Below are 27,755 nucleotides of genomic sequence, written 5' to 3'. Positions count from 1 at the left end.
CTAGTGCTCAAGTGAGACTATCCTACTAAACTTCATCAGCAAGAGAGCGATTATGTGATTTCCTGGCCCCCCTTTGCTTAATCAATCCTGGCACAGTCAGGACGACCAAGGGAATGCATGCACAAATGAGGACTCCACATTCCTCTTCAGCCCTGCCACAGGCCTGCTCAGCCCCCAGCTCCAGTTCTGCTGATAGAGGCTTGGCAGGTCCTTCTCCTCCATCTTCCACGAGTGCACGTCTTCTTCGCACTCCTCGGCTAGACTTGCTTCTCAGGAACTCTTTTTCGGCACTGGTAGACTCGGCGAATTTCATGGATGATGAGGAGTTTGTGCCATCCACCTTAGGGGTCCCGTTCATTGGGATTCCTTTGATAGGGCCTCCCCCTCAACAGGTGTGGGGATCCTTTCACCTGTTGAGTTTCCTGCCTTCAGCAGGAGTGTTTCGGTCCAGGGGAAGCTGGTCTCCTCTACTAGGTCGGGTAAGCCTTTCCACCCAGCATCCTCCTGTCGATGAGGATAGTCAACTGGAACATACAGGGCCTAGGCAGAGTTCCACACCGTCGCCGTAGGCAGCTGATCCGGAATCAGCTTTGTCCAGGTGTCACTGGAGGTGCTATTGATATCCTTCTTATCCAGGAACACAAGTTGGATGCCAGTGATCACTCTAAATCTGGCAAACTTCTTTCAGGACATACCTTTTGGTCGCCTGCTATAGGCACAAGGGGAGGTACTTGCATTTCGGTCTCTCCTTCTATTTTACCCTTGGTTGTGGTCATGCTATTATCTCCCCCTCTAGAGCTCAATGGATCATTATTTTGATTGGAGGGCATAAGATTGGTCTTCTCAATCTGTATGCCCCCAACAACAGAGGGGAGCGAGTCTCCTTTTGGAAGGAGTTACTATCTTGGGCCCCCATTGCAGATTCTTGGATCATTGGTGGCGATTTCAACATGGTTGAGTTGCCATCAGACAAAAAGGGAGGCAGACAGGGTGGAATTCATTCTTTGGAGAGGGCAGCCTAGGACGCCTTTTTCTTTCAATACAGTGGCAGGGACACTTGGCTCGATGATGCCTTTCATGTTATGCCACACTCACTCCTGTACTCTTGGTCGAACAGGAGAGTACACATGCCCATCCATGCACGTATTGACAGATTTTATGTAGATGATTGGGCACTTGACAGAGGCAGATCTGTATGCATTTCTACTGGGGTTACCACTTCATATCATTTTCCAGTGGTGTTGCAGATTCTTGAGCCTCATCGGAGAGGACGCTCTACCAATGTCAGGATTCCAGATGCCTTTTATGCAGAGGAGAGCCTCACGGAGGATATTTTACAGATTTGGGTTTCTCACATACAGGGTGGAGTTGTCCGCTCATCTCAGGTAGCTGCAGCCTTATCCGGAATTAGTGATTATTATCATACAGTCGCTGATTCCAAGAGACGTGAGATTGGTATACGCCAGCAGTTAGCGTCCCTTCAGAGGGAAGAGCAGAAGAGGCCCACTGATGCTTGGATTCAGGAGCGCCTTGCTGCAGCAAGGGCTCATATACAGATATTGTTGGATCAGAGAGCAGAGTATGCCTTTCATGCACGGGAATCCTTTTGGATTCAGATGGGTGGTAGGGTCAACAAATACTTTTTCTCTACTCATGGACCCAGACATAGAAGAGATAATGTCTCACAACTTGTTGACTCAGACGGGGTGTTACAATCAGATCCTGATGCTGTCATGCGTGTAGCTTCAGATTTTTTTGCATCCCTTTTTACTACAGATCCGAGCACACAGGCCATAGATGATGCCAGAGAGGTTATTTGGCAGTGTATCCCTGTATTGGTGAAGGATGAGATGTATGTTGCTCTTGATGCACCTTTCACCAATCCAGAATTCAAGACTGCATTACTTGCCCTTCACAAGGGCAAGTGCCCAAGTTCGGATGGACTTACTACTTTTTTTTATTACTTTTTGGAAGCAAATTGGTGATCACATTACATCAGCCCTGTAGGGCGTGTGGGACTCTGGTGAGATGCCTGGCCCACTTACAAATGGTCTCATTCATCTCATCCCAAAGGCGGGTAATAGGAATCTAGTGTCACAATGGAGACCCATCACTTTACAGGGCACTTTTTACAAGATTCTGACGAAAGCCATCAATATGCGGCTACAGGTTTTTCTTCTAGATTTGATTCATGACACACAGACAGGGTTTGTGCATGGTAGAAGTATTTTTGATAATATTCTCTCATTTTGGGAGGCCTCAGAATGGGCCATGCAGAGCTGCCAGAGGTTGGCCATCTACTCTTGGACTTTGAAAAAGCTTACGACAGAGTAGACTGGGATTTTTTAGAGGGTACTCTTTCTCGCTTTGGTTTTTCAGATGCATGGATTAGAGGAGTATCCTCTCTCTACAGATCAGCCCATAGCCAGGTGCTTATTGGGGGGGTAAGAGGGGAAAGATTTCAGATCGGTAGATCAGTCCACCAGGGATGTCCTCTTGCCCCTTTTCTTTTTCTATTCGTGGCGGAAGCTATGAGTATCTACCTTAGATCTCAAGCTGATATTTATGGGCTGAGGCTTTGTCTTCACCGGGAAGAAGAGCTCCTGGATAGTGAGTTGGCAGATGACACGGCTGTTTTTTGGATGCCTCCCCCAGGACACTCACTTCCTTCCGAACAGCCTTGGATTTTTTTTGCACGGCTGCAGGTGCACACATTAATTGGCATAAATCCAATGGTTTTTGGATTTGTGATTATGACACCCCGGATTGGGGTAATGATATTGGTTTCACTTGGGTACAGAGGGATGTCTCCGTCAGATATTTGGGCTGCCAGGTTGGGGTGGGCATCTCTCCTTCACAACAGTTTGCTCCGGTGTTGGAGAGCATCAGAAGAAAGCTTCTTTTCTAGAGCTCAGCCAAACTTGACTTGGCATCCAGAGTGGTGGTGGTTAACCAGGTTCTTCTAGCCACAGCTTGGTTTGTATGCTCTTGTTGGTGCCACTCTAGGGATTGTATCACTCAGCTCAAGAGGCCCGTACGGAATTTTTTATGGAGTGGCCTAGATGGCACAACTGATGTTACACCCAGGGTGGCTTGGGAGACCTTGATTCTTCCTACAAGAGAAGGGGGTTTGAATATCATTGACCCGGATCTACAGTGCAGAGCTTTACTCTGCAAGGTTGTGTTAGAATTATTGCTATAATTTAGCAGTGACCAATGTAATGTAATAAGTAGGTTAGGGGCACTTTTCCCTCACTTAGAGGTTTTTCCCCCTAACCACAGTTAGTTCACTAACTATGGTTAGTGAAGTGATAAGGTTTTGTCACTTAGACAAAACCCATCACTCCATTCAGTTGTAACACTCTCATCTCATTGCAATTTCGTTTTCAGCTCTCACACTCTCCTGCTCTTATTCTCACCTTTGCTCTCTCTCTCCCATTCTCACATTTGGTATCAGAGCAGGTTGACCCTGTTCTCTGCTTCCTGCCCCAGCTCCAGCTCGCAAGCTCCATCTGTTCACCGTCCGTACAGATCGTCCGTACAGATCGTACGGACTGATTCCGTACAGTTCGGTACTTTACCTGCGCTGCCTTCCGTACAACCCCATCGCCATCGTTGTTGTACCAGCTCGTCGCCCGTACAACTGTACGGTTCGCCGTACAGTCCGTACAGCTCCTGCACCAAATTCCATACAGCGTGTATTGCACCTGCATCGCCAACCGTACATCGTCACCAACCATACACCTGCAGTTCGTCCGTACATCCCGTCTGTGTGGCGCCGTACAATCTCCGTACGACCTTACAGTCCAGTCGCAGATACTGTACCAGCTTCAATCGCCATCCGTACAACAGGCGTCAACGTACAGCCGTACAATTGCCTATCAGTCCTCCATACATCGCTGGCCGCTACTTGCCGTACAGTACGTACGGTTGTTCATACATTGTACTCTTTGAAAGAGCCACTTTGTAGGTGTAGTTTGTAGGTGTAGTTTGCACTTTGCATTTTGTGGATTGGACAAGTATTGCAAGCAGATTGCAAATTGGCCAAGAAATCGGGGCTTTTGCAGGAGATTAGCTTTTTGGGTGAAATTTGGCTCAATTTCAACTACAAATTTGGGGCTTTTGTTCCAAAATTGCAGATTTGGGGCTTTTAGTAAATTTGCCCCTTTTTGGTTGCAATTTCAAGCCACAAAATGGGGCTTTTGTGTTGGGAGAGCAATTTGACACATTTCAGTTCACACTGCCTTTCTGTGAGTGTTTTGAAGCACTCTTGGCAGGTTTTGGGAGAGATTGAATGCTCTAGCAGATTTCTGACAGAGACATTACAGAGATTTAAGTTGCATTTTTAGCCAGTGTTTGGCTGTGTTTTTTTGGGATTTGTGCACTCCATTCACAGCAAGGGAATTCATATTTGCATTTGCTGTATTTTCTTTCTCAGACATGGCCCAGCAAAATTAGAATGATTTCGGTTTCAGTGGTCTCTCACAAGAGGATAAGCTGGATGGTACCAACTGCTCCCTCTAGAGTTTTATGGTACGCAATATTCTGATTTCTCGTAATTTATGGGACTATGTAAGTGGGGATGAGTTCCGGCCAGCAAATGTGGCACCTAATACCCCTCCTCAACAAGGAGGAGGCAGAGGTTGTGCACAGGGTACAGTTGTAGCACAAGTTATTGGTGCAGTTATACCTACCACTCCAGAGCAAAAGAGATGGGATTCACGTGATGCTTTAGCTTTGTCGTGTATTTCTCTTTCAGTGAAAAGATTCATCATTCCGCATATCCGGTCATGTAAGACCTCAAAGGCAGCATGGGATATTTTGGAGAGCATGTATGCAGCTCGGAATGATGCCAGGGTGTCTTTTTTGAAAAGAGAATTGTCTCATACACATATGGAAGAGGGTGACTCCATGTCAGTGCACCTCACAAAGCTACAGGATTTACGAGAGCAGTTGCTGAATATTGATGAGATCATTCCGGATTCAAAGATGATTACCACTACTCTGAATTCTCTTCGTGAGTCTTATCTCAGCTTTCATACCTCGCTGAATTTGTCGTTGAGGGGGGGGTGCAAATCCTCTCACTTTTCACGAGTTGATAGGACTTCTGCTGCAGGAAGAGCAGACCAGGAAAAACATGGCTTCACGAGCAGGTGAACATGCCATGCTTTCAAAATTCAAGCCTAAAGTAAAGGGACAGGCAAAGACTTCAGCAAATCAGCCTTCCAGTAGTTCAGGACAGCCTTCTCAAAAGGCTAAGGGTGATGCAGGTAAGCCCAAGAAGAAGGGAATATGTCATTACTGCAAAAAGCCAGGTCACTACATTGGAGAATGCAAGAAAAGGCTTGCAAAAGAAAAGAAAAAAAGCTCCGTATGGCTGTCTCAGATTCAGCTCCTCATGCATCTAACAATGAGCAAGCTACAGCCAACTTTGTGGAGCACGACTATGCCTTCTTGTCTTGCATTTCAGACTCTCAGTTGGCTGCTCGGGATAGTACAGCCACTTGTAATGATGACACTTATGCTTTTCTAACACAGTTATGATTCTTCCAAGGATGCATCAGCTTTCAGTGTCAATGAGACACATAATACACGGTATTTTGACAGCGGTGCCTCAAAGCATATCACTTCCAGGAAGTGTCTCTTCACATCTCTGCATCCACCACCCGTTGGTAAAAAGGTCACATGTGCCAACAACTCCTCCTATTCAGTTCGTGGGACAAGAGAAGTTGAACTTACAGCCATTGATTGCTCAACATTCAGAATTTCTCATGTCTTGTATGTGCATGGTATCACAAAAAATCTACTTTCGGTGTCCACTCTTAACAGAGCTGGATTTCATGTCATTTTTTAAGATGATAAGTGTGAAGTCCATGATAGAGAGCATGACTATGCCTTGAAATTGTCTAGCACTTTGTTGTGTGGTCTTTTTCAGCTTGACATGTATGAGAAAAGACCAGCACATGCTCTTGCGGTTTCCACTCCTACTGCGGCTATGCACAATGCGGAGTTATGGCACACGAGATATGGACACATGCATTATGGCAGCTTGATGACGCTTCAAAAACATGCCATGGTTGATGCATTGCCTCCTCTTGAAACACCTCCTCCACATGCCTATGAAGGGTGCATTCTTGGTAAAATGCACAGATCTCCTTTTAAGAAGGATGGATCAGTTAAAGCTGTTCGAAAATTACAGCTTATCCATAGTGATGTCTGTGGTCCCATGAGGACTCCATCATTGGGTGGTCATCTTTACTTTGTCACTTTTATAGATGACTACTCCAACTACACTTGGGTTTATGGGCTGAAACGCAAATCAGAAGTGTTTATGGTCTTCAAACACTTTGCAGCCATGGTTGAAAATGAATCCGGACTCAAGATACAGACATTACGCACAGATAGAGGAGGGGAGTACTTGTCTGCAGATTTTGATGCTTTTTTTAAAGACAAAGGCATTGTACATCAGCTTATAGTGAGGCTAACTCCTCAGCAAAATGAGAAAGCTGAGAGAAAAAATCATACTCTTATGGAGCTGGATAGATGTATGCTGAAAAGCAAAAAATTGCCTCACAAATTTTGGCTTGAAGGTCTCATGTGTGCCAATTATGTTTTGAATCGGGCACCCACAAAAGCTTTGAAGACCAAGACTCCCTATGAAGTTTGGCAAGGGAGAAAGCCTTCTTTGGATCATTTCCGTGTCTTTGGATGCCTTGCTTATGCTCATGTGCCTGTTGAGTTTCGGCATAAGTTATCTGATAAGGCAATCAAATGCATTTTTGTTGGGTACAGTGCAGAGAGGAAGGGGTATCGTCTCTACAATCCTGTCACACGCAAGATCATTGTCAATAGAGATGTAATATTTTCAGAGTTAGTAGAGATGTAATATTTTCAGAAAATTCAGCTCACACTCAAGCTGAATTTGATATGCCTTCTTCTTCCGAAGATGTCTTTGAGGGGTTACTACCCATTGCCTTGGGTTCCCCTGCTGATATATCTGATGAAAATCAGAATTTTCAGATACCTCCACACGCTCTGATTCAAACACTAGATGCAATACCACCTCCACAAGCCGTGGAAGAGGTTGTTCAGCAAGAAATTGCGAACATACATGCAGCAAAAATAGTCCCAAATTGGCTGTTACAGACTCTCAGGGAGAGTAAAATTGATGCTCCATTACCAAGCAGAACTCGGAGTGCAGTAAGGCATGGGGGAGGTGCTCTTTCAGTTGAATCAGCTTATGCAAGTACTCTTCTTGATAAGGAGGAACCTGAGACATTTGAAGAGTCATAGAATAATGTGCATTGGATGAATGCCATGCACGATGAGTTGCAGTCCATTGAGAAAAATCAGACATGGGAAGTTGTCGATTTGCCACCAGGTAAACATGCCATAGGTACACGGTGGGTTTTCAAAGTTAAAAGAAAGCCCAATGGCACCATTGACAGGTACAAGGCAAGTCTGGTCGCAAAAGGATATGCTCAGAAAAAGGGCATAGACTATGAGGAGACTTTTGCTCCTACATCCAGAATGACAACCATCCGGTCAGTCATAGCAATGGTTGCAAATTTTCAGTGGAATGTTCATCAGTTGGACATAAAAACAGCTTTCCTTAATGGAGACTTGTTGGAAGAGGTTTATGTCAAACAACCTCCAAGCTTTATAATTTCAGGAAATGCACTTAAGGTATGCAAGCTAAATAAAGCTTTGTATGGGCTGAAACAGGCCCCACGTGCATGGTATGCAAAGATTCATGCCTTTCTGACCAGCAAGGGGCTGCACAACAGTCCAATTGAAAGCACCCTCTACATCAAGAAGGATGGGGGGGATATTTTAGTCATCATTCTTTATGTAGATGACTTACTGCTCACAAGGTCAAATGAAGATAATATTGCAGATTTTAAAGCTGAATTGCAGACCACTTTTGACATGTCAGATTTGGGGCTGCTACACTTTTATTTGGGGATCTAGTTCACTCAAGAGCAAAGTGGCATCGGTATGTCTCAATCCAAGTATGTGCAAAAACTCTTGGACAGATTCAACATGCAGGATTGTAAGCCCATAGCTACTCCCATGGAGCCGGGGCTGAAGCTCACAATGCATGAAGCAGGTGAATCATTTGATGTCACACTATACAGTCAGGCTGTTGGATGCCTCATTTATCTCAGCAATACACGACCTGACATTCAGTTTGCAGTTTCTCAGGTGAGCAGATATATGCACAGCCCAAAGACTATGCATTGGTAGGCTGTAAAACGCATCTTCCATTATTTGCAAGGTACCAAGTCTTTTGGCTTGATGTTTCCCAGGGGGGGTGACTTGCAGATGCATGCCCACAGTGACTCAGATTGGGCTGGAGATTATGACACTAGGCAGTCCACAAGTGGCAATTGTTTCTTTCTAGGAAAAGCTTGTATTTCTTGGTTGAGCAAGAAACAATCTACAGTGGCTACCTCTTCATGTGAAGCTGAGTACAGGGCAGCTTTCACAGCGATAGTTGAATGTGTTTCGCTGCGTCGTTTATTTGCTGATCTTCATCTTTCATTGGAGGGTCCTTCTCCAATTCTCACTGATAGTGAGAGTGCTATTGCAGTGGCAAAGAATCCTGTGTTTCATGCTCGCAAGCACATTGAGGTTCACTATCACTACGTCAGAGAGAAGTTGCATGCAGGAGAGATCAGCATGATCTATGTGTCAACACATGACAATGTTGCAGACATTTTCACCAAAGCACTTCCACGTGAAAAGTTTGAGGCATTTCGCAGTGCCCTGAACTTATCTCCTTTTGGTGATTGATCAGTTCCTTGTACATGACATTGGCACTGCAGGGGGGTGTTAGAATTATTGCTATAATTTAGCAGTGACCAATGTAATGTAATAAGTAGGTTAGGGGCACTTTTCCCTCACTTAGAGGTTTTTCCATCTAACGACAGTTAGTTCACTAACTATGGTTAGTGAAGTGATAAGGTTTTGTCACTTAGACAAAACCCATCACTCCATTCAATTGTAACACTCTCATCTCATTGCAACTACGTTTTCGGCTCTCACACTCTCCTGCTCTTGTTCTCACCTTTGCTCTCTCTCTCCCATTCTCACAGGTTGTTGTGAGAGGACTTATGCCAGGACAAGAGCCTTGGAAGGACTTTTTTATCAGACGCATACAATCTCGCACACCCACTTCAAGAGATGATTGGATACACCGTACCAAATGGGTTTTTACCACAGCCCGCCTTAGATCTCCTTCTTCCCCTCTTATGGTTGCTATACTGAAAGCATGGGCCAGCTTCAGGAGTACTCTTCGCAGGATTCCCCCGTCCACCCGTGAAGAGATTGAAAGGCAGCCTATCATGTGGAAAGACAGTATTTTGGATGAGCATGGCAGACCACTTGGAGCTTCTCTTTACATGCCGTGGCCCAGATGGGAGAGGGACCCTACATCTACTATGGGAGCATGGAAAGCCTTCAAGAGGCTTCCTGCAGACCGTCAGGCCCAGGTGGTTCATAATCTCAGAGGGAGTGCAGTAAGAATTTAACAGATTAATGCAGCCTTGCCTTGGATTAGGTGGACACACATGACATGCCTATTACGTGTTCCACCTAGATGGGGGCATTTTCCAGATCGGGCATTCCTTTGCAGGTGATTGCTTTACGGAACACACGAGGATGCCCTAGTCTTTGATGTTTCTTCGGGGGGCAGGCTGTCCAAGTCCACAGATGATATATTGCTGGAGGTACTGTTTCAGCTAGTCAGGGTAGTGGGCTTCATGGAGCATGGCTCTCTTTCACAGTAGTACTTGGATCCTAACCCGCTACTCATTACCATGGGCTCATGGAGGCTATGGCTCTATGGAGGTGTCCCAATTAAGTTTTTGCAGTGGGACCCTGGGGAATGGGAGTGGATAGATGAAGGGCACCGAGAGAAAGGCATCCCCTTCTTTCGTTACACGGTCAGTAATGCCTGGAAATTCCAGCTCAGCTGTAGGGGTTGGAGGGCCACCAGAGCTACTCATTGGGAGAATTTTCAGATTTCTGCAGACTCGCAGAAATTTTTTTGGGAGAGGCTTTGGAAATCCCACCGGAATAGAAAAATCACTCTCTTCTTTTGGCTTTCTATTCATGGTGGGATAGCAGTGAATCATTGGAGATCCAGGTTTGGGGCCGACCGTACTTGCCCTCGTTGCCTTAACTTGAGCTTGTGGCATGCGAGTTGTTCCTACGGTAATGCTTTTGCACCATACAATTTATGGTCCTTAGTTAGGAAGCTTATCTCCTCTTGAGGAGGGATACATGGTTGTGAATTTCAAAGGGGATCTTGTTGCCGAGGCTATGGACTCTGACATCGAATCTTCTTGGGAAGAGGTTTGGCGGGGGTCTCGTTGTTGAGGCTGGCATTTCTTGCTATCTTGCATACATGTTGGATGCGATTGCACCCATATCATTGAGCTTGTAGTAGATAAGTTTGTATGCAAGTCTGATATTTTTGCATTTAGGAGATGGCTGTGATGTTTGGCGAGGGTCTCGTTTTGAGCTTTGGCATAACTTCTTATCTTGCTTGTGAATTCATTGCATGCTTGGAGAGTATGGAATGAAAGTGTGTGATACTATTATTGATGCAATCTATTATGTGCCTATGCAAAATCATGTGAGCACACGTGATGTGTCAATTAGGTAGGGACTAACTATATGATTATTTGTGGGATTTTCTAGGGAACTAAGACTCAATCATCCCTAATACAAAATTGATTAGGTCTTCCTAAAAGTGCAAAAATGTGCATATGCCAGTGAGTGTGCATGTAACAATCTAGTGCAAACTATATGTGCAAAAATGTGCATATGCTAGTGACTGCACATGTAACAATATAATCCTAACTAAGGAAGACTTGGTTTCCCAAATCTTTGTCTTTATTGGGGATGGCTTGCATGTTGTAGTAGTGCTTCAGTCGGGTCCTGTTTAATGTTGTGTTGAATGGGACTCCATCCAATGTTTCTAGTAGCACAGCTCCGATGGGATTCATCTTTCTTACTCAGTAGGGTCCTTGACCTAGATATCTGGACAGCCAATGGAATTGCACTCGGAAAAGAGAATGCCTTTGGATTGAGCCTATCGATTAAGTGCACTTATGCGATGGTGTTCTATGTTTGAAAGCCTTGCGAAGGCTCGATGAATTGGGGCTGCGTGCTCAGTTGCAAGGAAGGTCTCCCAGATGCAACTTGTAATCATTTCACTGTGAAATATAAAGAAATACCGAAAGGGACGCCACGGTGTTTGGGGCCAATCGGGTGCACTTGTCTATGTTTGTTGAGCAGAGGCATTCTAGCCTCCATCCCTTTTTTAGTGGTTTTGTTTGTGAACAAATGGGTAAATGCCAAATGGTGATCATGCAATGGTTAATGGTTGTGATAACATTAGGATCCGCAAAGAATGACGCATTTTGCACACCAATTGATGGGTTTATCATTTGAGGTGTTAGAAGAAATGTAGGATTCGAAGTAACATGATTAAACCTCGATGTTGGCCCTTAATATGCCATTGTTGTTATTGGAGTCTTGGGATTTAAGGTCCACCATGGCTTGATTGTCTTAGTTTGATTAGCGGTGGTGGAAACCTTGAAGCAAACCTTGCAGGTGGTTGTGCTCCTTGATACTCACGATAGCCTCTTGGCAATTCGGATGATCCTACTTCCGAATCAAATCGAAAGGTTGTTCCTTCCATATCGTGCAAGATTTGAGATTGTAATTCTATTTCAAAGGGTGGTGTCACCACCCTCGCAGTTGGTTCTGTGACAACATGTGGTCCTGAGGTCACTAAGTTTCCACTGGATAACCACCATCCGATCTGTTATTGCAATGGCTGCACATTTTGAGTGGAATGTTCATCAGTTGGACATAAAAACAGCCTTCTTAAATGGAGACTTGCTGGAAGAGATTTATGTCAAACAACCTCCAGGCTTTGAAATTACAGCAAATGCAGTATGCAAACTAAACAAAACTTTGTTTGGGCTGAAACCGGCCCCTCGTGCATGGTATGCCAAGATTCATGCCTTTTTGACCAGCAAGGGGCTGTACAATAGTCCTACTGAGAGCACCCTCTACATCAAGATGGATGGGGGGGAAATTTTAGTCATCCTTCTTTATGTCGATGACTTACTGCTCACAGGGTCCAATGAAGATAAAATTGCAGATTTCAAAGCTGATTTGCAGACCAACTTTGACATGTCAGATTTGGGGCTGCTTCACTTCTATTTGGGGATCCAGTTCTCTCAAGAGAGACATGGCACTGTTATGTCTCAGTCCAAGTATGTGCAGAACCTCTTGGACAGATTTAACATGCATGATTGTAAGCCCATAGCCACTCCCATGGAGCCGGGGAAACTCACAATGCATCATGCAGGAGAATGGGTTGATGCCACACTTTACAGTCAGGCAGTTGGATGCCTCATATATCTCTGCAACACTAGACCTGATATTCAGTTTGCAATATCTCAGGTGAGCAGGTACATGCACAGCCCAAAAACTATGCATTGGCAGGCAGTTAAGCGCATCTTCCGTTATTTGTAGGGCACGAAGTCTTTTGGCTTGTTATTTCCCAGGGGGGGTGACCTGCAGATGCATGCCTACAGTGATTCAGATTGGGCTGGTGATTATGACACTAGGCTGTCCACTAGTGGCAATTGTTTCTTTTTGGGTAAATCTTGCATTTCCTGGCTGAGCAAGAAACAATCTACAGTGGCTACCTCATCATGTGAAGCTGAGTACAGGGCAGCTTTCACAGCAACAGTTGAATGTGTCTGGCTGCGACGTCTATTTGCTGATCTTCATCTGTCTTTGGAGGGTCCTTCTCCAATTCTCACTGATAGTCAGAGTGCCATTGCAGTGGCAAAGAATCCAGTGTTTCATGCTCGCACGAAGCACACTGAGGTTCACTATCACTACGTCAGAGAGAAGTTGCATACAGGAGAGATCAGTATGATCTTTGTGTCCACACATGACAACGTTGCAGATATTTTCACCAAAGCACTACCACGTGAAAAGTTTGAGGCATTTCACAGTGCCCTGAACTTATATCCGTTTGGTGATTGATCAGCCTTGTACATGACATTGGCACTGCAGGGGGGTGTTAGAATTATAGATATAATTCAGAATTATAGATATAATTCAGCAGTGACCAATGTAATTTAATAAGCTAGTTAGGGGCACTTTTCCCTCTTTAAGAGGTTTTTCCCCCTAACCGCAGTTAGTTCACTAACTATGGTCAGTGAGTACTAAGGTTTTGTCACTAGAACAAAACCTTATCTCTCACTCTTTCAGTTGTACTCTTACACTCTTCTATTGCAACTAAGCTTTCAGCTCTCAGCTCACTCTCTCTTGCTCTCTCTCTCCCCAATACTCACATCCTATGTAAATTGCGTGAAAGCACTCATGAAACTCTACATCTATGCCTTGAATAGTTCCACATCCTCCTCATCCGTCCAATCATCCTGATGCTCTGCAACATGCCAAGTCTCCTCTCCCGCACCCTAGTCACCACAACAGAGTGAGACATCTGCTCTTCCTCCTCCTCAATAAGGCTCACAGATCTCTCCTTGTGTGACATATTTTACTGAATAGTATACTATCTTCTTCACCTAGTCTGCTGGACTTGCACCAAGCCAACCACAGGCTCCCCTCTTGAAGAAGTTAGGTGGATCCCGGAAATAAAACCACTAAAACCAGCCTCAACAACGTAAAGGGTGGTAGGATCCACTTAATTACAGCATACACGGTAAATTGACAAGTAAATATGCACCACAGAACAAATCACAAGGGAGCTAGAGCGCTCCTACTCAGAAACAAGGACACTGATTGGCCCCAAACGTTGGTGCCCCTTGCGGTATTTATTTAACATTCATTTGAAGCCAAGTGCCTGATTACAAAGGTCTCTGGGAAGCTGCACCACAGGCAAACCAACGCCCACAGACTCCCCGTCCATCCCACCCTATAATTCCCTGCTCAACTTCAATCAGTGAACGACATCCAATCACTAGACAATCCTATATCCTCAGCCAACCAATGCATGCAACAGAGACCCCAATAGCATCCATTGTCTGAGCCACACCTGCAATCGCACAACCAAGTGCCCAACCAGCAAAACACAGCTGAACAACTGCAAGACAAATCCCTCAACAGCTGAACTCTGGTGCAATCAATCGACAAAGCTCTTCCAAACGAGTTGCCTTAATCTATAGCCTCCCTGGCCACTGCCCAACAACATAAATCAACCTTTCTTTGCGAGAAAAGAAACCCAAGCGCAATAACTAGCCAGCAACCAATCAAGGAACGGCAAAAGCAGGCAAAGGCAAGCCTTCTTCTACCCAGTATCCACAGAAGAAAGGTCACCAAGGCTGGAAACCCTAGATCCTGCACAGAGAAGCTGATTCTGCCCTAGCACAGCCCCAAGAGCAGCTTAGAAGCGAACACCCACGCTCGGAAAGTTACCAAAATCAGCAGCAACACTCAGAAGTCTCCAGAAAACACATCGCAATCTTCCCTGCACAGCTTGGACAGCCTGGTAGCAAATCGCAATTTTCCTGGGACACCTTAGAAACACCTAGAAACAAATCACAGTTTCCTATGGTAGCCTGGAAACACCTGGAAACAGACCCAGAATAGGACGTAGTCACATGGCATAGCCCGGAGGACCTGGAAGTGAGCTTGCAATCTGCAACAGGCTCCTGGATCAGGTGTGATTTCCTCTGGCAGGCCCTGGATGAACTGGAATTGGCCCTAGCTTATGACGATTTTCCCTGGCACGCTCAGGAAGCTCCTGGTAAAAGGCGATTTTGCTCTAGCAGCACCTGGCAGGCTCTAGCAGCTCGCAACTGATGATCTGGCTCCTTCTGAAACTGATTTGGCCTTCTGAATCCAAAAGAAGAGCTTTGGGCTCTTTTTAGAGTCCTGTGCTAAAATTAGCAATTTTTAATTGCACCACTCTTTTGGCCCCCCTTTTGCACACTTTGGCCGTAGGAATTAATTGCATGTTAACTGGGTGCATATTCACTATTTCCAAGGGCCCACTAGGGAATTTTAATTCCCCAAGTCCTGTCCCATGGTTGGACCCTCGCGCCCCAGAGGCTCAAGGCAATCACACGCAAATTACGGGAGTCGCAAATCAAAAGTCCCATAATTTCACGTCGTCGTGACAGCCTTAATAAAACATATGCTCTCATCATATCCTCAGAGTTTCGTTGACTCTATCTGTCTAAACATCTGTCTTAAGATACTCCCCATTACTGATTCCTAGCTTATTCCTTAGTTCACCAGATACTACAGTCCAGAAAAAGACTAGTAAATGATAAATCTCATATCTCTATGTAATATTATGGACTTTGTCAATCCCTATAGATGAAATACATTGGTGCACTAACCAATCCTCACGCTAGATAAAACGAGCCATCTTAGTAAGAGGTATTTTACTTAATACGAAAAACATTGTGTAACATATTCATGAATATGTCTTTTCATCTTTGGATAAAAGAATTGTGATTTACAAGCTCATCTGCTTTCGATACCTAGGTGTCCCGCACTTGCACTATCACAGCACTAATGAATGATCTTCCGCCTAAGATCATTCTGACTAGGTATAACAACCTTGCCATTTCTCTTAAGCATACTGTCACCTATGGTATATCTGGCATGCGTATGGCCTCTCCCAGATGGCAAGTTGTCTACAATCCCGGGTTTAATTACAATAGCCTTAGACCAAAAGCTCTCGACATATTTGTGCACTTTCTTAGTTTCTCTGATCTCAATAATTAGAACGCTCTCTCATATATGAAAATCATATTATGCATAATGTGTGAGCGCAACAGTAACTTTCGTTATCCTTCCCTCTACTACTACCTTCATATAGAATTCATGCATGAGTTATGTTCACGTAGCTTGGCGGCCACTTAAATTAGATTGTTTACAAAAGTATTTTTAAGTATCATCACATAAAACTCAAACCATGTAAATAATACCTCCATGCTTTCAAAGGATGAATAAAAGCATATAATTTTTGTTTATAAGTTGGGCAATAACATTGATAGGGAGAATATACCTAGATGAATCCAGGAACATTCCCAAACTCATCCTCTAAAACACAACATAGTGCAGTTTCAATCTCATGATAGTCACTCATAAGTTTGGAAACCATAAACTCCATCACACATAGTAGGGACTAGCTACTATGACATCCCCACTGACAACATCAGCGCCCAACAGTGGGTGTAGACTATAGGATAAAAATATGCTATCTCACATACAAATCCACACCCCCACACATACTTGAGCATCCGTTTATACAAAGTCTTCGTATCGAGTTTCTCTCAGCACTCCGGAGGTGAAGGACGGACTCAGCCATGACGGAGGCTAGCACTAAAGGAGAAGGCTAATCAAAAAGTAGTTCAAAATCAGAAAACCAAAAAAAAAAAAAAGGGGGTGCCCAAAATCTCTTCATTCAAGCTACAAGTGCTTGTGAAGTCTAAACGATTTCATTTTAGTCTCTCCAAAACGAGCATCTAAATCTAGCTGATAGGGCAACACACCATTTAAGATAGAAATAATTATCGCAATACCAGCAAGCCGCAACATGGATAGAAACTTCACAAGGTGAAATTTGCATGCCCGCTAATACAACAGGAGCATATACCTAGATGAATCTAGGAACATTCCCAAACTCATCCTCTAAAAACACAACATAGTGTAGTTTCAATCTCGTGATAGTCACTCATAAGGTTGAAAACCATAAACGCCATCACGCATAGCAGGAACTAGCTACTATGACATCCCCACTGACGTCATCAGCACCCAACAGTGGGTGTAGACCATAGTATAAAAATATGTTCTCACATATACAAATCCACACACCCACACAAACATTGAGAGGGAGAAGGCTTCTTGCTTTCAAATGCAGTTGGCCTTTCCTCCGGCAAAATGGCCCTTACCGCTTGCATCGGTTTCTAAGAAAAATGGTATATGAGAATCAACAATCTTTAATGCAAGCCCTTAAGCAACTTCTCTCTTTATTGTGTCAAAATTCTCTTATCAATTATTTTCCTAAACCTAACATACTTTTTGAGGCAACTTAGTTAAAGATGAGAAAATATCAAAATACACTCTAATATGAGAACTGAACAAATCATAAGAATGATCGCGTTGTCGCAACGCTGTGGCACTGGATGCTCTAAAATAGCAACCATCTTCTTTGAATCCCTTTCTACTCCATCAGGAGTTATAATTAATCCTAGATATTCTAACTTGACCATACACAGTACAGTCTTCAAAGAGACTAGAATCTAGAAAGCGAAATGGCATCACCAAAAACTCATAATGACCAAACTTGCCTGTGAAAGCAGTTTTATATGCATCTTCAGCTCGAATTCTGATCTGATGGTAGCCACATTTGAGATTAATATTACTAAGATACAGCTCATCAATTCTTGCCATCAAATACTTATTCTTGATGGTAATATTATTCAGACCATGATAATTGATGCACGATTGAAAAGTATCACCTTTCTTTCTCTTTAATATCATTGATGAAGCAAAAAGTAAGAACTGGCATGAATCTACCCCAGCGTCATACTATATGCACTTAACTTTTCATCACATTAAAGCCCATTAGTCATTTCTTGCCCCTAGACACATGACTATTTATATGTTCCTAGCATGATTATGCACATTGGTCTAGTCCTCTCAAACCCCACATCGAAGATCTTGACCAACCTTATGGAAAACACATAACATCAAAACAAGACTTTACATTTATATTGATTTTTGTCTCTCTAAGGACTTAGCGTCCCGACCCTTCTAAGATCATATTACATTCCAACTTGAAAATGACACATCATTTTGAGTTTACATAAGGGTAGCCAACTGTGGGTTGGGGTCTTAAGGGGCCTGTCAACCTCCTTCTCTCCTCTCTCATGTGCTCTCTCAAGCATGTTTGTCTATGTTATGTCCATTAACATGTATTGAACACGAAGCTTTAGTCTAGAGCTATAGCATGTGTGGAATGTACGATGGTGTCTACCGTGCTGAGGTTGAAATTGATGTTGCGTGTTCCTGAATATACACTAATTGTTCTTAGAGCGAAAAAGAATGAGTTCAAAATGTTCTAGAGGTCTACATATAGAGTATGGGGATCTCAAATAAATGTCGCACCCAAGCAACAGCAGCATTAGGGGGCATCAGCACATCAAGCCGAAGGAGGCATCAGCACATCAAGCTCGCTGCTTGGTTGCCAAATTTCTGCCCTCGATCTGATTCCTGGCCACGTGCAATCTTATATGTGTTAGTAACTTAGAATCTCAACAATAAGACTATTAGAATGGGTTCCCCTGACAATACTTTTTGTCAAAATGCAACTGGCAGTACCAGGTATAGTTTGATTCCCTGCTTGTATCAATCCTTAAGAGCTCTGGCGATTGTTTCCGATTGAGGGTTCTTAAGGCCATCTTGTAGGAGAGTATTCCACTCATGTGTCTTGATAAATTCTGGTTGGTGGGTTTCATCATAGAGGGTGGCAGTTGCTGGATAGGATTTCAAGCACCCGAGCCCTTTAAGCATTCCTCAGGTTCGTGTGGACTTGCCAGGTCCTTGAGAGCCAAGATTGTACTTGGATAAGGGGTGACAGTTTTTGTCATTCCAATGAAGTAACTTGGAAGAGCTTTGTTCATTGTACTCTTCCCCATACTTTTCATGGTAAAGAAGCATCTTTATCTAATGAGAAGAACAGGGAAAAATAGAAGAAGAATGGCTGAAAAACAAGTGCTATGCTATAATTTTTTGCATTCTCAGATCCTGCAGCAAAAGATCATGAAGCATACACAGGAAAGATGGACACAAAAATAAATCTGGCATCTAAAATTGATAACTTGCCACAGCAGAATGAGTTGGAGTTAAAATCCAAGTAATGAATACCTGTTAACTGAATCTACACTCTCAACGCGCTGTAGTCTCACTCCATCTGTTGAAGACATAGCATCTTCAGAACATTCATCTTGTACATTGAGGAATGGCACAATTACTTTCTCTTCAGTTGTCTCCTCCTTAGAATCCACTGAATTCAAGGTAGCTTGGGCCTTCCCATTGCTTTGTGGCACTTCTTCCTGCACTACAGGATTCTCCTCCTCTATAGCAACTCTACTGAGGTCAACAATTCGTGAGCATCCCGCACCATCTGGTTCAGGACAGTTTCTTTCTGACAAGGGCTTACTACTCTCACCATTGGAGTCGGATATCTGGGCAGCTGCCAAACCAGCCTCATTATCATGAACAGGACTGCTTGTTTCTTTAGCTGCAGAATAAAGTGCTCCAGTAGAATCACCATTGGGGTTGAAATCAGACGCATGTACATCAGTATCATCATCAAGTTGCAAAAGAATACTCGTGCTTTTCTGGGAATACGAAGCTGGCAGTCCATTTGCTTCCCTGAAATTTCCTTCCTCTTCCTTGTTTTCAAGAGAAGGTGTTGTCATTTCATTCACACATTCGGTAATCCGGTCCAAACGCTCTTGTGAGATGATACTGTCAGACATAAAAGCAAGAAAGGCAACTTAGTTGGCTTGTATTCAAAAAAAAGTTGCAAGCATGGCCGAGAATCCTTACCAAAAAAACATTTCACAGGAACCATATACTTTTTATGAGCAGCGATATTTGAATGGCCTACACGGTAATGTGTGTTTTAAGAACTATATATGCCTTCATAAGACCATAATATATCCAATCTTACACATTAAAGTTTTTATAAGGAAAGAAGGGAGTTGTGAGCAACTTTAAACAAAATTATGAGTTAATGAGAAAAATAAAAGAAAATAAATAAAAAGTAACTTAGAAAGCAAAGCTATGCTTATGTTCTCATCAGTACAAGCATAAGCTGCAACCTGTGTATTAAGAACTAGCCTACACAGTTTTCTAAAAGTTAGGATGTTATTTTAGAGGCACAGTTCTTCCTCCACTATTCACATTATCGTAATTGCCATATGCATTTGTACCTTTCAAAACAAAGAATTTGGGAACATTAGGCCCCTGTCTAATTCAATGTGTCCCAAGGGCGGCAAGGCTCTACTGCCATATGTAGTAAACGCAGAAAAAAACATATAGCAATGATAGAAAGCAAACCTGCTTAAGACATCAAAATGAAGATCAAAAAATGGCAGTTTCGTGAGGAGACAATAGCATCGATATGTAGTCAGAAAAAAACGGCTCAAAGGTGGGCGTCTCAGTTGCACATCTGTACTCATTGCCATTATTCCTGGTGTTTGCTGCACTATTTCAGGTACATATATACAAACTCCATACAGTGTTGCATTGTCCGCCACCTGTAAGACATTTGCGTCAGTTAACATCTTTTCAAAACAGAATGCATCACTGCCCAACAATTGTAACCATTCAACTTGAATAGAAGTAGTGATTATGTCAAGTCTGTAGCAATGACTGTGCATTCTCTCTAATTCCTTTATCCACAATAGACTCATAGCAAACATACAATTAAAAAGCTCCTACAGATAATGCTTTTGAGAGAACTCCATAGGAATATGATGTCATTCCTCAATAAGTGAAATTTTTACTTTTTGTCCATGATATCGTGACACAAAACAAAACCATTTAAAATGCTCCACCTTAATTGGCGAATATTTGTATGGAGCCGCAGTTTTATAACCCTGCAGATCTAAATTTGAAAAAAGTTGAACTAAAAAAGCTAAAACAATAATACGTGAGAGGGACATGCAGAATACATTCAGAATGTCTATGTATGTATGTTCCCTTCAAAAATTTACAGCATTTTCCTTATCTGTGATTTGTACTTTCAGGGAAACTTCAGGAGGGTTTCTTCGCACATTTGACGTTTTCCTACCTGTTATTTTCAGGAAGAATTTAAGTGGCTGTTTCTTTGCTCATTTAAAACATTTCCCTAACTGCTACTTGTATCTACAGGAAAATGTTAGGAGTAAAACCACCAGAAGTGAAACTCTAGAATTTGTAAATCTAACCTAACGAACTCATTTGACATAAACAGAGAAATCTAACCCTGGAAAAAAAACCCCAAAAAATATCCATGAGAAACAAGGTCAACCCCTATAGCAGAGGCAAACGAAACAATGTAAGAATTCAGCACAGAGGTGCATCCTTACAAAGCTCTAATAGCAAGTGGAAGTTCTCCTCCAAGGTTCTGATACCAGGACTCATGCTCTGCATCTATCAAAGCAACAAGGGAAATATGTCCCAAGTGAAACACATGAAACAAACAAAGTATTTATCAAAACTAGGAGGAAATCCTCACTCAGATTAGACACATGAATTGCTCAAGACATGAGTGGGAATGAATAAATGTCAAAACCCACCTATTGATCAATTTGGAAAAAGAAATGAGCAAGTTCTAAAAAAGCCATCTTTGCTTACTTAAGATCCACTAACTTTTCTTAATTTGCAAAAAAGTCTAGGGCCTTCCAAACTCGATGACCCATCACTTGACATTGCATGATTGTGTGCATGGTGGCATGGCACAAAACCTATTAATGGCCCATAATCCATGTCCATAGATATCATTCAAGTGTTGCACATTTCATCCCTATGAACAAAAACAAATCTGTAACACCCATTCATGATATGAATACATGAAAAGTGTCCAGCAAAATACATAAAAGACTAATGCCATGAATATATATATAAAACCTTGATGCTTTTTTAAAATACATTAAGGACTATAAATAAAATATCAACCTACAAAGGGTTTTCAAGAAATTTTAATAATTTAGGAAAACCCCGTTGAGTCCGAACATTCTCCTTTAAGGTTATATGCTGACAACAAACCTGTTTCCTAAATCTCCAAATCTGCTAAAATTAGGAATACTTGCTAAAAATGATTGTTGTAGTGAAAACCCTCACTATAGGCCCAATGTCAAGAACATCAAAAGGCCAGTCAGAATTCCATTCTGATAGATAGTTTGAAACAGATTAGACTTGAAAGAAGAGTCGAAAACCCTGGATGTCAGCAAGTGACACACTTCACAAATCAGCAAATGACAAATGGCACATGAGACATACCTTTCAGCATTTGGCATGTGACATCAGCCCACATGACACATGGCATAATATGTGGCATCATCTAACACATGGGAGAATACCATGTGGCACTTGGATCCCACTTGTGACATTCACAATACACCTGCACTGCTTGTCCCGCACTCGTCACAATTTTATCACATGCAGCTCTTCATCAGCTTCCATGCTATTCTGGGAAAACCTCACTTGCCCACATCCCTACTTGATAACCCTTGTGCTCTTGGAGGGCACTTGGCAATTAGTCTTCCCCCTCTCCGATAAGGAGAGTCCGGAGTAACAGCTGGCTATCACTTTTGTAAGTGAGCTTGTAACCCAACTTAAATGTATGCTACCTCCAAAGGCTCAGCAGCAACCTGAGTTATACTAAATTGCCTGACATTGTATACCTCTACATTCAGTTCGCTACTGAATTCACACAGCAATGTGTTTGAGCACTCCAAAATATTTTCCAGTGACGTGAAACCATGCAATCGGGTTCGTAAGAGCTTTGCAAACTTGCGGCTGCCACTTTGTTGACATGATCAACCATGCTAGCCATTCAACAAGAATGGCAAGAAAGAACAAGGTAAAACTCAAGAGATGTTTTTGGTGTGTGGCAAGCAACCTCATGATTGCGAGTGACTTAGGAGTCTCCAATTGGGAATAAATCTTTAGTTTATTAAACTTAGCTAAGACAGTATACGTGATGCATATTTTAAAGTGAACTTACCATTGCGTGTAGCCCTAAGTTGATTCTTGCCATGGTTCACTACTTTTCCTTAACTACAAACAAATAAAGTTCACCTTACAGTCTCAATATGGGACGCAGACCATATTAAAGTGGATAGTGATTATATTTGTATGACTAATTTCTCAGTGCAACCAATCAAAATATTTATCAATTAAGTTTAGATGTTTCAAAATTATGTAGAGAACAGTAGTGTGCTAATTCTAGCTAGAATGTACTTTTTCGACAAATATTATGCTGCAGCTTACTATTTTATGTATTGCATTTGCATATATGGCATACAAATGATTCTAGTGTTGGAATGCACTTATAAGATGATGCATTCTTGATGCATAAAAAAGTATCAATATAGATTATGCTATCAAGGTAGACATAAATATTTGTGATAATAGCACATCATCAGTGGTGTGTCGGTCATTAGCTAGGAAAATTGTACTATATTCAACTTTCGCGCTTGCAGACCTTTGAGATGATTGTGCTGTCATGCTCTGTCAAGCTGGGGCTTGCCCTTGAACATTCTGGGCTAGGCACTTGCACCAAAATCAAAGGGTCCACAGGAGTCTGAAACATCACGGTCCTTACGCTTCAAAAGGATAGAGTCCAAAACATGTGATGGATCCTCCCACAAAACCTTTTGTGAAGCCAAAGCTTTGGAATTTTTTGCCCATTGTGACCTTTAGACTGTCTAAGGGCTCCTGCAAAGTGTCAAGCCCAAATAGCAAAAAGCAGGCCCAGGAAACAGATTTTTAAAAAGCGCGCTGTCACATGGACCCCATTGGTTATAACAATCATTAGGTATATAAACACATGGAAATAAAATATAACTTCTTTGCATCTGCATTGCTTCATTTTGAAAGATAAAAGAGGCTACTGCCTCTACATTAAAAAAGGAGCCTAAATGAAGGTCACACTACCATTCACAATGTCGACTTAAATGGAGAACTCTAAAACCCGTCATTAGACACATCAAAATACCGATCAACATGAAGCCAAAACGGAATGTCTACTTTTGAAATTCTTCCCATTGCGGCATATGTTTGCCTGGTGATGATCTCCTTTATGAAAGCTCTGGTCTTCTCTTCTCTAGCGACAAGAGGAAGGTATTCTAAGTGCTTTAGTTCTTGAGGCTGGGATTCAACACTAAAAATGTCCCAATGTCCTCCCCGGCAAAACATTACCAAAACCAAAAAGATAGGTCTATTGAATATTCTACTATCAATGCAAGGGGTCCACCAAACGAACTATGCTTGGGAAGTGGGTAAGAAATATGCATCTCTCTCCTCAAAAATGTCAAATTGTAGTAGACTAAGACCACCGAAAGAGAACTTAAAAATAGATTGAGGGAGTATTCTCAACAAGAGGGAATGGTTTAGTATGGACCATGAGAAAGGCAAAGGAGGAACAGCTATAAAGATTTTATCTAACTAATCATCCTATAGGGACTTTTGCTGACTAATCGTCCTATAGGGCTCACTTGTTTCTAGTTCTAGTTCCGCGTTCACTTGTTTCGGGTTCCGGGTCCACTTGTTCTAGGTTCACTTGGGCTCCATAGTTCACTTACTCTTGAGTTTTAAATTTCGGGTTCACTTGTTCCCAAGTGGTTCCAGGTTCACTCGTTTTTGGTTCATAGGTTCACTTGTTCGTAACAATTTTTGAGTTCAAGATTCCAAGTTCTAGTTCATGATTCCGCATTCTAAATTCATGGTTTCGGGTTCACTTCGGTTCCAAAGTTCACTTATTCCGAGTTCCATGTTCCGGATCCCGAGATCAATTGCTCCGAGTTTCTAGGTTTTCAATTGTTCCACGTTCTCAGATCTTGAGTTCAAGGCTCCAAGTTTCAAGATTCAAGGTTTTAGGTCTAGTTGTTCCAAGGTCCAGATTTCTTGTTTTTGGGATTCCCTATTCTTGGTAGAAAATTGTTCCAGTTTCCCAGTTCTAGATTCCTAGGTTCAATGTTCATTCCTTCAAGGTTTCAAGTTCACTTCCATATTTTAACCTCATGATATGATATAACATACAAATTTCCTTGCCCAAAAAAAAAACCCCAAAAGTAAAACACTACGATTAAATACCCCAACAACTAGAGCGCTTACCGATCTTATTTTCATCGCTTACCGATCTTATTTTCATTTTCATCAACAGTTAAAGACCATGTGTTTACAGAAAAATAATCAAGATTAGTACATCAACACACAAGGCAATAAGATGCAAACCTTTAGAAGGAAAGTATAGGACAGATCGTCCCGCATAAGATGGTCCTACAAAAAGCCAACCCCATGTCTCTTAGCACATGAACAAATACCTTGAGATTTCACCATTCGAAATATATGCTCAAGCTTCTACTTACTTTACAAGATTCAGCAATGGCATGTCTAAGGATAAAGATGCCTTAACCCTAAGCACAGCTATTAACCTACTCAAAAGCCAATAAGACATGCAGAAAAACGAAAACATGCCACCTAGTTAAAAGACAAGCAACTATATTAGTACAAGGCTTGCGAGGAAAAAGGCAATTTCAGAATATAAAAAGATGTGGACATTTACCTGCCCATACATAATCTCATTGAGCTCACTTAAAGATGGAGTACGTTCTACCAAGTGGGCCTGCATGATTTCAACTACTTGTTAGTTCCTTTTTTCAGCATCATGGAAAATAAGGACAAATTTTCCACTAAGGTTGCCTTAGTCATGAAACATGCCATCACAAAAATAAGGGGCCTACATTTCCCATGTTCAACCTCACTCTTAAAACATGCCGATTATAGCCTTATTATGAATAAATTTTTGAAATTGCCTCATAGCCACAATGTACAAGTTCTTGAAAAATACTTAAGCACCCTTCACAAGATGTGAAACATACCCCATAAAGTTATTTCAATGCTTTGAAAATAACAAGACTAAAAACTAACCAATGATTCAATACTAATCAAATAGGAGGAGAGGGAGATGGCCTCCTCCAACCTATCTGCCACCACCCCTGCCTCTAAACTTGGCAAGACTAATAATGAAAGGTTGCATGACGCGAATCCAGCCAATGGATCTTCAGTCCCTGTCACTCATGCGGTAGTCCCATTGACAAAGGAGATTAATATCGAGATGTTTGGATGGGAAGAAGACGAAAACGAGGTTCCTGGTCAGTTTGTCTCATTCCCTGGATTCACTCTTTACCTTGAGGAGAAAGACTTAAGAAATGGCACCAAAGGAGCTGAAGTTGTCAAATGATTTCTCTCAGAACTCAGTGGCACTCTAGAGGAAAGTAATAGAGCTGCACCTAGGAGAAATGCTTGGGCCCAGGAACGTGTAGGGAGCCACCAGTGAACTCAACTGTAGTATCAACGAAAATGCCAAAAGCCTCTAGAAGCCTAGCAAAAATGACATGCAGTCTACCGCGATGGATGGGGCAGGGAACAAGCCCATGCGTGAAGTGACGAGTAAGCCTTCTTACACCTGAGCTGTCCAAGGAGGGCACTAGAGCTTCTTCAAAGTCCCGTCAGTCTAGAAGCAAACGTCATGGGTGTTGGAATTATTGCCATAATTCATCGCAGTGACCAATGTATGACTAATAAATGGGTTAGGGACACTTTTCCCTCATTAGAGGTTTTTCCCCTAGCCACAGTTAGGATCCCTAACTACAATTAGTGGTTAGTAATTGCTACTTTGACAAAACCCAAGACTTGTATGTTGCTTCTATCTCTTCAACTATAGTGTGTGCTCTTGCTCTCTTCAGCTCTCTTGCTCTCTTGCACACACACACACTCTCACATTTGGTATCAGAGCAAGACCAGCTCCCACAGCTTCCGGAACAGTTCTTGCTGCAGCCCGTCAGCAACCCATTGTACATTCCGTACAATCAACTCGCCTCTGCCTCGACATTTGTGCTCAGCCCATCCCCTACGACGTACTATGTCCGTACTTTGTACAGAATATCGTACACAATCCGTACACCGCACAGGTCCAACTCACTGCAGCCGCGCGCCAAACTTACTCCACATCCGTATGGTTGCCGTACAATCGCCCGTACAACTATACGCCCCTGCAACACCGTCCGTACCAACTCCTGCAACGATGTCAATACAGCGTACGTACATTGTACGGAGCCCCCACACGTGCGACAATACATGATATAGCCCATTCCGTACAGTACGACATCTATACCAGCCCCGTACACTCTATGGCCTCCATCCGTACATAGTATGAATTCCATACTAGTCTGCAACAACTTCCGTACAAGCCCGTACTCAACCCGTAGCTCGTACATTCCGTGCCGTTGACAGTCGTACAAGTTATCGTACAGCCGCCGTACAGCTGTACGGCCAAATCTGCAACTATCCCGTTTAGCCTCTGTGTGCATTCAGGTTCTCTTGCAGATGATTCTTATAGAATTCTGCTCCAAGAATTTGGGGCTTTTTGGGATTTTCTTGCAATCTTGCAAAGAAATTTGGGGCTTTTGCAAACAATTGCAAAATTTGGGGCTTTCAGGCAATTTGCCCTCTTTGGGATGCAATTTCCCTGAAGAAATTGGGGCTTTTGGCATTCGGATGCAATTTCATACTGTACGAGGTGTTTGAACGCTTTGCAGGCAATTTTGGACTCAGATTGAGTCACATTGCAGACTTTGCAATTCTTTTTGGCAAGTTTTGGGCATTTGCAGGTTATTTGGGTGCATTTTGAGCCTTTGATAGACCGAGACAGCAAGCTGTTCTTTGGTTTTGGACACCCATTCTCCTGTATTTGGGGCTTTTTGATTTTTTGCAAGTGTTTCGCAGGCACATTTGGCAGAGATTCAATTGAGTTTATGTTTTTGGGCTGTTGCATTTTGAGCCATTGATTGGCTGTTTTTTGAGCAGTGGGTAATTTGCTTCAATATCCCGGAAGGGATTTGTGTTGTGTACCTTAATTCCCAGGAAGGGAATTTTCGCTGCATTTTCTTTGGCAGTTATAG

At 42.6% G+C, this 27,755-nt stretch overlaps 1 protein-coding gene across 1 annotated transcript in view; it reads right to left on the bottom strand.

Moving 5' to 3' along the window:
- The window catches only part of LOC147882555 (DENN (AEX-3) domain-containing protein), a 129,953-nt gene that overhangs the window by 44,378 nt on the left and 57,820 nt on the right, over positions 1–27,755 (bottom strand). Inside the window, exons 4-7 of the mRNA XM_087400380.1 lie at positions 25,358–25,417; positions 25,027–25,071; positions 20,143–20,342; positions 18,943–19,548 (exon numbers count right to left, since the gene is read on the bottom strand). Coding sequence (XP_087256506.1) covers positions 18,943–19,548; positions 20,143–20,342; positions 25,027–25,071; positions 25,358–25,417 — 911 coding nt within the window. The remainder of the gene's footprint in view (positions 1–18,942; positions 19,549–20,142; positions 20,343–25,026; positions 25,072–25,357; positions 25,418–27,755) is intronic.

This window comes from Dipteris shenzhenensis, chromosome 29 (genome assembly GCF_047967505.1).
Source record: "Dipteris shenzhenensis isolate YYH24624 ecotype China chromosome 29, Dip_SZ_1.0, whole genome shotgun sequence".
NCBI lineage: Eukaryota > Viridiplantae > Streptophyta > Polypodiopsida > Gleicheniales > Dipteridaceae > Dipteris > Dipteris shenzhenensis.
This window is presented reverse-complemented; position numbering and strand designations above follow the sequence as displayed.